General features: G+C 41.3%; 1 protein-coding gene across 1 annotated transcript; it reads right to left on the reverse strand.

Moving 5' to 3' along the window:
• Nucleotides 1-1,933: 1,933 nt before the first annotated feature.
• On the reverse strand, nucleotides 1,934-5,334 carry LOC128714974 (probable ATP-dependent RNA helicase DDX20). Its single transcript, XM_053809857.1, has 2 exons — nucleotides 5,154-5,334; nucleotides 1,934-5,073 (listed from the first exon to the last, which is right to left on the reverse strand). Exons 1-2 carry the CDS (start codon nucleotides 5,332-5,334, stop codon nucleotides 1,934-1,936), a joined length of 3,321 nt encoding a protein of 1,106 aa, XP_053665832.1.
• Nucleotides 5,335-14,881: the final 9,547 nt, after the last annotated feature.

The following is a 14,881-nucleotide window of genomic DNA, read 5'->3' on the forward strand; positions in this document are numbered from 1 at the left end:
TATATACTCGGTCTCATACCTTTCAACAATTAATCGTGATAAGCTAGCATATAAATGACGTATAATTAGCTACAAAACGCTAACAATTCAAAATTATGCCAAAATTAATTACATTATGCCATATTAAATTCGACCGTTTACCTTAGATTTTGAGTCAAAAGTATGCAACGGCTCAGGATGTCGTTTATTTAGCTGCTAGATATTGTAAAAGAAATACGTCAATTCCTAGAGTGCATACGAAGGTATATCCCCCCTTTTTGGAATCACATATTTACTCAACGAACGCACGTAATTCTAGTCATGATCATGAAACATTCACCGAATGATGCAACCGTAGCCCAAAGACGCGGGTTTCGGTGACAGTTCGTTGCGAGCGATCACGTAGCTCATGGATAGGTGAGTTTTTTAAACTCTTTTGGATTCTTCTTGTAGAACAGAAGCTACGTTTTATGCTCGTGTGTTTTCCAGATTTATCAATAAGACATATTGTATAGTGCATATTACACTACACAACACAGAAAAAAGACTAGTTCGTAAGTATTAGTGTTATAAACGTGAAACAACAAAACGTTTGGATTTCGGAATCCATAAAAGCTGTGCAGTAATGCAAAAATATATTACATCTTTAACTTAATAATCGCATTGTTTTGGGTTTAAATTTTCTACTTGATCGCATCAACTACAAAGGATCATTTTATTTATTGTATCTGCATTTTTATGATGGGAATTGGGAGCATAACCATTTTCAACATCTTTCTTTGTGCTACAATTGAGGCAGGTGTTGATATAACCTAAAGCACTTACCACTTTGTGGGATTCTAGTTCCATCCTTCTGCAGGATGCATCATTAAAAGGTCGCTCCAAGCGACAGTGAAGCGCCGTGTACGAGTTTTAACTCAACAACAAATAATCAAAGAAAGAAAAACCCATTCTTATGCGTTGGAACACTAGTAGTTATACAATGGTTTATTTTGCTCAGCACTTACTTGTATTCAATACGACATGGTAGTGATTAATGTTCCTTTACAGTGAATTCATTAAAAGAGAGAGAGAGAACAGACAAACAGAAAACAAACAAAAATGTTGCAAATGAAATACGTTTCACCTATAAGCGAATCTTTATGTTATGTAGCAGAGTGCCTCTAAAACACCATAACGTAGCTTTAGAAGCTTATTCCTTCTTTTTCACTCTCCACCATATCTTAGCCTATTAAGAACCACCCAAAATTACAACCCCTCGTTCGCTCGTTCGTTTTCTTCTTTACGCGCACTCCATTGGAATTATGGTTATTGTGTTAAAAAAAAAGCAAATCACGACTCTCTCCAGCTCTTCCTATCCTAAAACCACTCTTAACCTGCGCACTTCTCCATATGAACCGTCGGCAAACAATCAGTCCTAAAGTAGAAAGATTTATTCCTTTCGCTTTCTATGTTTTTGTTTGCTACTTTTTTACGGAGCGGAACCTGGAAGCGTCCTTGGCGCGAATGCAACAAGTTAGCGAACGATTTTACGGTTATGCGGTGTTTTTAAATGTTAGTGGATTAAACATTACAACTGGTTCTCAAATCGCCTTCTTTGTCCTATGCTAATGCTGCTCCATAACTCTAGTATATATTACGCGCGAACACGGGCAGAATATGCTGTAAGTTTACGTGTTCTTGAGTGTATTTTTAGTTAGTGTTTCTGTTAAGTGTGTGTGTATATATATAACGCTTTATGTTTTAACATTCAGATCACAAATTTAATTTGCCATTTTTTACCTGTCTTTGCTCCACTCGCCTCACGGGGTATATTATGTTGTCGTTTTATTTATTGGATTGTTCTTGCTGTTTGCATTTTAGCACACCGTAGAACAACTGGTAGGATGATGATTTTCCTCTGCTCAGCAATTTACCGGGTCAGGTAGGATATGGTTATGCTGTCACCCACCGTTTAAGGACTCCGATAAGCATTGCGCCGTGCGTAAGCCGCAAACCGTACGTAGTCGTTGATCTGTGTCAGTTGGTTCCAGTACTGATTGCTCCAAAGGGCGTATGTTCGGTGATAAAGTGCGGTTGCGTGGGCATCACTACGTATCGGTTGTGTGGTGCCTGGAGGACCGGTGGCTGCAGCTGTGGATGCCACTGTTGGGTGAAACGGTGGTAACATGTTTTCCATGCGTGCCATGAACGCAGGCGATCGAGGAGAACGCTCTTCGTCAATAATGGGTTGTGCTGGTGGCTGATTTCCGGCACCGCCGACGACCGTGCTGGTGGCCACTGGTGGGATTATACCGTTGACAAGTAGTGGTGGAGTCGGGATGCTGGGAACGGCAAATAGATGCGGTGAAGCGGCTACCGACACCGAATTCGAAGGAACGGCACCGATCTGTTCCAAACTACCGGTTGGTCCTCCGACTGCACCCGCTACCATGAGTGGGTCAGTGGACGTGAGCGCTTCGTTCTCTTTGGGTGTTGATTTGGCTGAAGCGACTGACACACGGTCGACATCATCGAAAAAGGACGAATTGGATGCGTCGCTGTCGTATGATGAGTAGGAGCTCGCATCATCCATCATATCGTCGACGTCATGAGCCGCACATTCCGGCCCGATCGGACCAATCGGATCTGCCTCAATTGGATTGATGATGGGAAGCGATTGCTGATCAAGCATCTCGGGTGGTTCTGGCGTTGAACCGACATTCGATCCAACTGTGTTCGAATTTACCTCCAACGAATCTTGCTGCTGGAAACGAATCCGGTTTGGTAGGTTCGCCTGTATAACGTCCTCGACCTCTTCTTCAAACAGTGAACCTCGGTTCGAACCACACGTATTGGAGTTTAGCTCGATTTCCTCTCCCTCTTCACCATTCTCGCCAATCTCTTCAGGTAGCGCACCCCGGTTACCACCATGCAGGCGGGAAGAGTCGAGCGATATGCCACACGGCACCACATCCGGAACGGAACATTTGCGCGTCAGGCCCCGATCACTGATTGTATCGTCGTGCACCTCCAGACTGCAACCATCGATAGAATGCAGCTGTACCTGATGTTCCGGATGCTCCACACCCAACTCCTTTTGTTCCATGATCTTCGCAAATAGTGCATCATTGTTTGCCTCGAATGGGGGACATTCGCCACCGTTTGCTTCACTATCCGAGCTGTGATCAATATCGGAGCAGTCGACCGAACCGATCTGTCGGAATCGCGGATCTGGTATCTGATTAAGCCGGGACATCTGTGCATTAAAGTCTGAACCCACCTCCACCTTCTCCGTTACATTCGTGCTAAGAGAGGAGCTACTTTCGAGGTCCGATTCATCACCACCGTTCCTGGTGACGATAGTCGTGATAGTGCCACCTTTCAGCAGCAACAGCTGCGTTCCATCCATATCAGGTACGGGAGTTGAAAGGGTTCCTCTTATCGTGGCCGATGCAGGCATACTTTTTACGCCATTTTTCGATGGTCCCGGTTTAGGAGAATCATCGTCATCCTCATCGTCGTCGTCGTTGTTTTCGTCATCATCAATTTCTTCGGCCTTTACGTTGTTCCGTTCGTTGCCATCCGGTTTCGTGTGGTTTCCATTTAATGAATCGAGCCGCTTCGTTTTAGCACCCCGATCACCGTTCGATTGTAAGCCACGATCGAGACAGAGTTTCTCCATGGACATCGACAATCCATCCATGGCTACCGTACACGACGACTGGGTGTGTTGTTCAGCTTTGCCCGGGGATATATTTCCATTCAGCTCAGTGGCATGCCCGTTCGTGGGCATTCCTTTGGGTGGTGCAACACTGGCCAGTTTGGACGTCACATTCGGTGCCTCTAACTCAACCACGGTCTCTTCGTCCGAGGTTGACTTCTCCAGGCTATCATCCAGTTTCAAATCATCGTTGTTATTGCTTCGTGATGGTTCACCACTACCATTCTTCAATTCACCGATCATCTTCATCGCCTTGAGAAACATCTGGTCGGCATCTTTGTCACGGATTTCCTGTACCATCTGCGAGGCAAATAGTTTCTCGTACCGATCTCCGTACCTTTCAAATTGCCACAAATCATCCAATTGGCCCTGGGGTAGTTTAAGTACAAACATCTCGTTCCCACCGATATCGTGTAAGATACGCCGAAATCGTTCCATATCTTTCACTCCCGACACAAGCGTCACTGCGATACCTTTCGTTCCAAACCGTCCTGCACGTCCTATTCGATGTAGGTAGGTAGCATTATCCTTCGGTACGTCGGCATTAATCACAAGATTGACATTTTCCACATCGATACCTCGAGCGATTAAATTCGTCGCGATCAGCACACGGGCCCGAAACGATCGGAAATCTTCAATCGCTTTCAAGCGGAATCGTTGTTCCATGCTACTATTAATTACTTCTGCCGGCCAGCCCGCTTTCTTAAGGTACGTACAATACGTTTCCGCTTTAGCAATCGTGTTCGCAAACACTACACACTGGGAAAAGTTTATCTGCTGGAAGATCTCATTCAGTACGCCCACCTTCGCTATCAGATCCTTCACGTTATCGGTCTCCGCCGGTAGCTCCCGCACGAATTGCTTTATACCGAAGAGAAGTGGCACCTCCCGCTTAGGCGTGACGCCAATAAACTTCGCGTTCATGTACCTTAGCAACTCCCGGTCGCGATTGTTGTAGAACGTTGCACTGCACACGATCGTTTGCCGCTTCTCGGGCAATGCACACACAATTTTGTCGATATCACCACGCATACTCGCCTGCAACAGTGTGTCCGCCTCATCCATTACTAGTGTGCGGATGTATGATGTGTTCAGCACATTGCTTTTGATGAGATGCAATATCCTTCCTGGCGTACCGACGACAGCTGAGCAGTTTTGTAAATTTTTTCGATCGACACTAATTTCCATGCCGCCAATAAAGGAACGTGCCTTAAAGTTGCCCAATTCGCTACCAATTCGGTTTAGTACCGCTTCCACCTGCACGGCAATTTCCCGCGTTGGTACGATCGTGAGTGACTGTGGGAAAGCGACCTCCGGGTCATGTCTTTCAACGATGGTGATAGCGAAAACGAGCGTCTTTCCTGTGCCCGATTTTGCCTGCACTAAAAGGTCTATTGAAGAGAGCAAATATTGATATGGTTCTTACACATTGATATGGTGTGAAAAGTATTGATTATTATTAATTTCTTACCGAAATCACATCGAGCTAATGGAACCGCTCGTGCCTGAATTGGCGAAGGGTGTATGAAATTGTTTCGAGCGAGAGCCTGCTTCACTGGCTCCGACAATGACATTCGCTCGAACAGCAGATTGCGTTCCACCATGACGTCGACTGTGCGCACTTTGTCATCATTCAGGCTGTGGCCAGCCATTTTAGCAGTCTGATGAAATCGAATCAGATCCGCAACTAGCTATATGTGTTTAACCTGCCGCCTAGAATATCCTGTACACGTACACCGATGGTCCCGTCTATCTGAATGCGGTGGAAAAGTAGATAACCCTCCCCGGAAACCCAAACGTGACCGCTTTCGTGTGTGTGTTTTGGTGGCGGGATTTGTTTACAGTAGATCAATGCAAAACCCGTCTAGTAAGATCCATCCACTTGCGTTCGGAACAAACAGATTGTTGCTTTTTTCACTGTTTATGCGCGTCGGCTACATTTGGGCCGACGATTAGAGGGATTTAATAATCACTTGAAGTCATAGAAAAGTAGGTTTGAGTTCAATTAGTTTTCCCTTTTTTCTGTGGCTGTAAAAAATCGCTAAACCTGTTTTCGTTTTGTTCGCACAGTGACAGTTAGCGAAGGGAATGACAATAGCGAATGTAGCGCCATCTGGCTGATTGTGATGTTACTGATATCAAGGTCTGTAAAAATGCGATTCGTTCGCGCAGTCGTTCAAATTGACTGTTTCCCAACGAAATGCAATAGACAGAGTAACGGAATTATCGTGTTGGCCGTCGTTTTATTAAATTCAAAGTAAAACTATAAAATGAAATATTTATGGTGCAATATTCTTCTGGGAAAAAATTTAAACCACACATTTTAGATCATCTTTATAATTCAAAGAGAAGTTTGCCAACCCTGAACCAGATTGTTGAACAGAACACTCCCAACATTAGATGAAAACGTAACACAAGTAAAGACATTATTTGAAAACTCTTATTTTCTTGAGACCGATGAGACTGAGTTTAAATATTGTACTATTTTGAATACTTTTATTTTGCTATTTCGTCATTTCTTCACAAATTTACACCTTCAACTTCAATTAGTTTTATAAAACTGTTTCTACAAAGACCTGATCTTTAGTAGATCGATAAACCAAGAAGACGATAAAACAAGGAACAACCGGGAAGAATTATAATCTGTTCTCAACTGCTACATTTGATCTGATAAGTTGTCAAGGAAGGAGTAGTTTATAATAATATAAAAAAAACAAGAGATTGCGGCTCCATAATTTTGTGCTTCAATGTTTGGTCTAATACACCGATACAATACGAACCCTAAAGTGAAATTTATCTGGAAAGTCTGCTCGTAGCAAGGACTGACTAATTACAAAGCAAGAAATGAACACTGCAGTTGGTGATCCTACTGCAACAAAAACAAAACACACATTGTGATACAGGCAATGTGATGAAAATAAGAATAGTAAGTCATTATTAAATAGCATACATCACCCAAAACGCTGCTATAATAGCTGGACTGGGAAGTCTTTCAAGGCTGCCTAAAAGATTGGAGGTTAAGAAGGATGAAGCAAAGTTTGAAGTTTACATCATTCATAAGCGATTCACATTCTGTTATTTTTGTCTGAAAAGTCAGGACTGCAAACACAAAACCTAACAGGTAGGTGAGTGTGTAAACTATATTATATCTCGATTTTTGGCACAAAAATCTTTTCTGGCGTTTGCTTAGTTACTGCGCTGGTTTTAAGCATCAGGTGCGCACCTACCTTTTTGACACCGATAGCTATATACCAATTTTAAGCCAAACAAGAATCTAATATGGAATTTTATTTTATCGTAATTGAGAACTCCAATGCAGCATCCTCACATGCTACATCAGAAATCTTAAAATAGTGGATTTAACGGTTGTTGTCAGCAACTACGATTTACGGAATTCAAGGGCCCAGTTTCAACACATTCAACTATAGCTAGATAATAATAATAGCTCTACTCTCTTAGGAAGAAGCAGTACCCAAACTTGGCCCTGTTACTTAAATTGTGTCAGAAGCACTAGGTCCAATAGGAGGTCCCATCGCAGTCTGTAACAAAGTGGAACCTGTTAGTTTTTGCAAAATATGGTAAATGTCGGATAGCGGTAGAAAGGTCTAAGAATAGTGAACACTGTTCGCCCACTGGCCTAGGTGAGTGGTCCAAAGCATGCGAAGGCAGGCACTTTGGTTGCGACCGCAACGGTTACCCTTCAACCGTAACAATGCGAATCGTTTTTGATGTTGTGAATTTAATTTTAAACAGTCCACTTGAGGGCAGGCAAATTATGCTGCTGGGCCGACTCTACAGTTCTGCAATCGAAGGGACTTATTTTCGGTGCACTTGATCCAAGGTGGTACCCGTGGGTCCCTAAAGCGAAAAACGTTAATCGGTGTCAGTAGATGCGCCTCATTGCAAGCTCAAAGCAAGAAAGGCAGCGGCACCGCAGTCTATAATATAGCTGCTGCGAAAAGGCCACATTGTGATACATGAGCCATGGTATTAGATGTACGGTGTCTTCACCATCCCCTCGAGTGCGTTTCCTTGCGGATGGGCGGATATGGTGTACATAAGCATCGGTAAGGCACCAGTGCCATTTCTCCAATAACACCACAGCGCGGAACAGATATAACTATGTAAGAGGTTTTTAGTATTAGCAAATGATGTTCATCAACGGTTGCACACGAAAGACGAAGAGCATGCGGAGCTGTCGACGATGACACAGGACACACAGACTAACCCTTTTCCGTACCAGTGCTTTGTCTTTGTCACATCGGCTGCACTCCAGTTGCGATGCAGTTGGTTCCTGCGATTTCTGCAAACTTTTGCCGCCGAAGTAACAGCGGTGGCAGTTTATTATTAACTCATTTTAATGAGCAATGCATTTTGGGTAGCGCACTGCTGCACGCTGTGATGACACTTGGTCTGGCAATCTGGACGATCTGGCGACGGTTGGCACACACGATCAAGGACAACGACGCGTGCCCGGCAAACCTGTACTGCTTCGCTGGCTAATGGCGATAGCTTCCGATAGCAACGGACTAGTAGAATTCTTGATGGTTATGCGGCAGCTGCTAGTGCTACATCTTTAGGGAGTCAAGAGTACAAGACCATATTTAGCGCGTATGTCACGGAGGAAGTGTGTAATGATTGGCATTGCCTATTCCATTGCTCACTCGGATCGGAGACCGGCTCTGTTGTATTGCAATCATTATTAGACATACCCAAGTGGCTAGTCCTAAAGCAATATAATTCTGTCTAGAGCAAGAACTGGTAGATCATCGATGCAATTTATGGGTAAAGAACGGAACATTTTGGTTTGTTAGTAAATGCTCAGATAAAATAAATTCGAATGTTTGAAAGAAATTTTCGGCTGGATTACGTTGAGTGTGTACGTCGTACGTTTTTCATTAACTCTTGTTATTATTTATTTATTTATTTTATTTGCTTTAATTATGACGGCTCTGCAGCCCTTAGGACGTATTATCAGCCGCGTATGGGCTGGGGATGTAAAAACGAGTATGAATAGTAGTTTAAACAGCATCTGGTGGAATTAGAAATTATCTCCCGGATGCCGAATCGTTAACACGCGTTGGCAACATTAACCCTCGTCATTGCGTTGATGTGTACGCATAGTTTCACTGTAATTCTGCACCGAATGGCTACAGACACAGTACAACACCGAACGTCTTGTGCATATGTGCTGTGGTATCCAATGCGTTCTGCAATGGAACACGTTTAACGAGGTCTTTTTTCTTCAGTTTTAATGTGTGATTTTTCCCGACCGGAAGTAAACATTTGTTGTAGTGTATGTTTCAATAACGCGCAAGTGACGCCTTGCCCAGGATCAATGCCCTAACGATAGCAAAATATATCGCACAGAGACGCATATTTCGTAGCTTTTATAGCAATAAGGGTTAAATGAGCAATCATGGGATTTTAAACCCAAACCGGGCGAATTGTTGAGTACTCTATTTGTTCGAACAGTTAATGACGTTCGGTAACATAACTATCGTTGAATAACCAACCCATCTGAGAGCTGCTTTGTAACTATTTAGTCATGTTTTCTTATCTAAAAATATGGTCTGTCTCCACAGTTTCCATCTATTCGATGGCAAATCGTAAAGTTGAGCGTGTGTTTTTAGACCCCTAATACGCTTTAAAGTGTTGAAAAGGGGATTGCACTTACGGGTGCAGTCTGAATTGGTCCATGTCTTTTCAACTGTCTACTCTGGATAAAAGGCGATCGGATGGGAGTAGTGTTGTGCTTTTGTTATTGACAAGTGTCATTCATACGAATGTTCGTAGAGAAGTCATTCAAATCATGAATCATCTCTCAATGTATTCATAAAACCTCAAAGATGCATGAATCTTCAAAATATTAATAAATCATTGGAAAATTGCGAAATGTCGCGATGTGACGACCCATGTATAGAGTTTGACAAAGTCGCAGTCGCAATTGCGACAATCGCTAACTGTGTAGAGACAGTCTTAGACTGTTCAGTCTTAGGGTCCGTGGCGAATGAAGCTGCCCAGCTCAAAGTCTCTATAAAAAATAATAAACAACAACAACAGTCCTAGGGTCTTCGCAGGGTTTATTATGGGTTGCAGCTTTTTGGGAAAAGTTTAATATTTAAGTCATTTTAACACGAAATGAGCCCGGTTGTGTTTTAAAAGTTTCACATCTCTCACCTCTAGTTGGGTCCATTATCCAAAGAAAGGCAAACAATCTGCCGATCAGACAGTTTGCTTCCGGTTTCGAATAATGATCTTTATGATTTCCTGATACTTGTGCTCAGTTAAGAAATACATATATATTTTTTTCCAGAATACGACAAATGCATAACCACCTAACGAGAATCACACTGCCTATCACAAAATGCCACCGAGAGTGCGTTCGGCAGGCTGTTAGTTTATCTTATACCCATCCAAATCAAAACCCGTGTTTCCGAGGATTTCCAACTTGAAAACAAACAAATGTTCAACACCCCTCACCCGTCGCGAGTCCGCGTTGTGTCTCTTACGGGGTGCAACAAACTTTCATGGTGTGTTTGGTTTAAAAAAGACATCGAGTTCACGATCGGGTAAAAGGAAACGTGATAGCTACCGGAACGGAAGAAACCACTTTGAGGCGAAACGTTGTACCAAATCGCAGAACCGATATTTCACCGTGAACGGTTCACTAACCTGTACCGGAACAGTGGCGGTTCCCTCCTAGGAAATTAAATCGCGCTACACTGCCTTTAAACCGCACCCGAAACATGCAATGGAACGATCGAGCTACGTGGCTTCATTCCCTCTTCGGTTGTGGGATGGGGCTTGTTTTACTGCTTCCTGTAAAACCAGGACTGCCGAAAAGGAGGAAAATTCAACCGAAAGGAAATGTTATCGCAATGATTCCATTGCGCTTTACGGAACTTGGGAGGTTTTTGGCCACATGTGCTAATGCAAGGAACACTTCAACAAGTGTATGTTGATGATTTGATGTGCTGCAAACGGAAACGGGTTAGCACAAAAAAGGCTGATTTGAAACGTGAAAGGATCGGCACGCGCCCATTGGAAGTAACAGTGCATGGGTTATGGTAAAAGGCGAGATAATTTTCGTCGTTATGGCTCCTTCTTGTTCGTATTGTGAGCATATGGTATAGAAGTAGGCTTTTAGCAATCGGATGATACAGCAAATACATTGATGATACATTGTAATAGCAAAGAGTTGCTTAATTAAGTTTATTTAGTACGAGTCTAGAATATATTCTAAACTATTTGCACACTAATAACTAGATATATATGCGCATTTGATCTAGCCAGATATCCGAGATATCAATCCGAAGAAGCATAGCGGTTATACCCCTTATAAAATAAGATTCCATAATACTTAGCATATTTTTCTAATTTGCATTAGAAATAAGTGCATATAAAGCGATATAAAGTAGCATAAAATGATTGATTGGGAATATTGAACGACAAGCATTACAGGCTGTTTTTAAGATCACTGAACTGAAAAATCAAAATCTGTCTTGCAATGCTCCTTGTCTCCTTCGACTTTATGCCCTTGAATACATTCGATCATAAGCAAAACAAAATAAAAATTATTAGGAAAATGATCAACCAGTGCTCGAGCGTTTCTCGTACGTGTTTTTTCCGGATCTTTTCCATCAACAGCACCACAAACATGGAATGCATCATCTCCCGCACTGTAAGTCAACCTCGAAGGCTTCCGTTCGTTCGTACGTTTCTCGCGTGGCACAATTAATCTTTTTCGCTTCTCCATCGAGCTATCTTCCCCTTGGTCGCATCGGATGAAAACGCACTTCATGAACATAACAAATAAATTGCTGGTTTTCTTTGGATGCAAGCGGAACAAGATCGTAGTTGAAGGAGCTGCGTAAGGAGCAGTTATCTCTTAACCGTACCCTGTTTTTAAGATCGAATATCACACACTCATGCATGCAAACAGTTACACGAAGCTGGGCACGTTCCTGTACCGTAAATAGGGGACAGTTTTCCTGAAGGGCGTTCACCGTCGGGAGCGTGCGGGAAAAGGCTGGAAGTCATGTGAAGAGGTGTTAGTTGCATAGAAAGGTGGATGTTTATGCTAAAACATCCTAAGCAGACGCCTCGAACGGAAAAGTTTCGAGTGCCGGGTTTTAACGCACTCGATTATCGTTTTGTTTACGGAAAGGTGTCAAACTGAAGCTGAACACGTATTCAACATATTCATATGGTGTGCCATCCGGGAAGGTAAGTTAGCGTGAAGGGTGAACTGGTGCTAAAGGTGCATGTCGCTCGTGCCTTCTTGAATTTTTTTGGTTTGCACCTGCCGCGCACGTGCAAACTTTGCTTTATGGATTGTGCAAAAGGATGCTGCTTCAGATAAAGAGCCGCTTTGTCTGTAGTTGAAAATGGCGCTTTACCGCACAAGTTGACTGAACAAACGTAGGCAAACGTAAGCAACTTGGATTTAACTTGCTTTTGAAATATTTTTTTGTGAAGCATTTTATTGTTTGCCGCTGCATCAGTACAGTTATACTGTATCCAAGCTGCAACGCAGATGTGCACAACACTGATAAACGTCTAGCCACGCACGTGTGACCTCAATTTGGAACCTTTAGTTTTTTTGGAAAAATACTTTTTTGTTTTGGAAAAGTTTTTTCACAAACAGCACCTGTATTCATAACTTTCACATAACGTGTGCTTGTTTCCTGATCGCACGAGATTCGACAACCCAGCAGTTGTGAGTGACTCAATCGAGAAATGTTAATGAAGGATAACTTAAAGGTGTTGGCAGCGGATTTGCTATTATAAATTCATTAATTTCGTAGTAAAATTTGAATCAGCCATTTAATTATTTTTTGGAAAACTTAAAGATTGCTGCTAGAAGACTGCGATAGCTTAGCTGTTGACTGAACAATTAATTGAACTGGCACTAATCACTGTGTTCTTTCTTAGGTTGAAGTCACTAGACGTCTGTCAGACAAGAACAGAAACAGAAACAGTCAGAAACAGAAAACAAACAATTAAATTAAACGTAAACAATTTCCATCATTTTTCAAAAATTTCACAAATACACTCTATATAACATCCAATGCATTGGTGTCTGAGTGTGACAAACGTAAGACAATATTTATCCAATCACACTAAGTGTTTATATATAATCATATAATCAATTCACTTGACGCATTTACTATTTATGTTATTAACGCCATAAATAGTAAAAGATATTCGCATAAATCGGAAAATACAGCTGTCACGAAATAGTTATTTGCAACTACCTTGCCTATGCATGTGCCAATCCTACTCGATGATACCTGCCCCATCTCTTATGTGTGTAATGTTTCTTAAAAAAGGGAATAAAATAAAAGCAAGTCTTTTGCGTATATGCTTCGTATCCATGTAGTGCAGTAAGCTACTAACGGGACATTATTTAAGAACACGTGTTTTGCTAACGAGTGTAAGCCATGCCCCAAGCCCCAATTTTAAGCAAAGGAAATTCAACTCGTCCCCAAGCGGATGCATTTTCCTGTGCGTCTTTCAGGATCCTGTGTGTTTTTTTTTCTTTGCTTCTGGAAAGTGATGAAATGGTTGTACAGAAAGACAGCAGTGCACATAACGAAACCAAAACAAATACGACAAAGAATAGTACTAAATGCCAAAACAGAGAAAGAACAAAGCAAATGAAGAAGTGTCCACATCATTGGAAGGCAGATAAGATGCTTAAAAGATGTAAGTTTATAAAAAAAACCTTTACTTTTACGGGAAGTTGGCAAGTTTGCGGGAAACATCTGGCGAAGCATGTATTATTTGTTGTTGCTAGCGTTAGACAGCAGCTGCTAAAAGCAATAAAATGCACTTGCAGATTTTTGTGCAGATGCTAGTTGAAAAGAGAAGACACGATAGACATCATCGATCGACAGACGATAGAGAAACCAATGTCACGACTCATGCTTTTATATAATTACTTAATGTTGAAACTTATTGTTTATGATTTTGCATTCCTTGATATTTTGACTAATTAATTCACTGGTTACTTACATGACGTAATCAATTGTATTTTCATCTTTTTACTTTTTTGTTTAATGTTGATTTGTTTATTTACTGGTTTAAATTATGTAATTTATTGATTTGATCCAATATGACGACTTTTGTCGTATTATCAACATCATGTTGACTTTCATACAAATTTTACAAATTTAACAAAGCATTTCCTCCTTGCAAATTGCCTTATCCCGGGCATGCTTGGAAATTTTAAATTATTTATAAGCGTATTTTTTACATATAGGTAATAGCACAGGTACATCTTTCGTAAACCCTAAACCTAAACCTAACCTTAAGTATAAAGCTAAAACTAAAGCTAGTATTTTTAGAATAATAAAACAAAGTATATTTAACAAAATATTTGAAAGTGCTCATTGCAATACTAAATACGTTTCTATAAGGTCTTAATTAAAGGTGGTTGATGCATTTGAGTGAAACTATGTAAAACTATTCACTCGAGTGCTGCATAAATCCTCTCCATAATATGCATTGTTATAGCTCTTATAGCTCGGTGCGGATCGGTGTATTGATAGCGGCGCCGGTATTTACACGGTGAGAAAAGAAAATGGTTGTTGAGGTTGTTGTGCCGATAAAGAAGAAGTTAGCTGATGTTAATTTATAAAACAAGGTGTACTAGAATATACTATGTTGATTATACACGTACACCAAATTGGTTATTTAAATGAATTGAACTTAAATTATTCTAGCCGTTACCTATGACATAAAGTAAACCCAATTAAAATACTTTATAGTCCTAATTTTGAAATTACGGTTAGATTAACGGTAATTCATCTAGACATGAAAAAAACTTGGTCTAATTTATGTTTTACAACTATATCGTGTATAGTACATCTAATAAAATAATAAAAGATGAGAAATGTAAACGGATGACACTTTTAACTTTATATATTTATTGAAGGTTTTTAGCTACATTAGCTTTATGTCGTATGCAATAAATTACATGGTTGATGTTCTAAGCAATCTTGCTGCGTTTGAGGTCACACCGATGGTCAACCGCAATTAAAACGCATTTCTCACATTTCTTCGCAATGATGAATCACGGAGATGATTCCTCGTGCAGCACACACGTACAGCAATAATTCTCAGCTCAACTCATGATCGAAATTGGAATGAACTCTCTCTTTCTTTCACCCTCTTCCCGTTTTCTCGTTCCTC

Source organism: Anopheles marshallii, chromosome 3 (genome assembly GCF_943734725.1).
Source record: "Anopheles marshallii chromosome 3, idAnoMarsDA_429_01, whole genome shotgun sequence".
Lineage (NCBI taxonomy): Eukaryota > Metazoa > Arthropoda > Insecta > Diptera > Culicidae > Anopheles > Anopheles marshallii.

Bases quoted from the DNA above. Each gene is read 5' to 3' on its own strand.
- LOC128714974 (XM_053809857.1), bottom strand. From the start codon at position 5,334: ATGGCTGGCCACAGCCTGAATGATGACAAAGTGCGCACAGTCGACGTC. The intron at 5,074-5,153 runs GTAAGAAATTAA...TCTCTTCAATAG, and splicing joins ATTAGCTCGATGTGATTTCG to ACCTTTTAGTGCAGGCAAAA.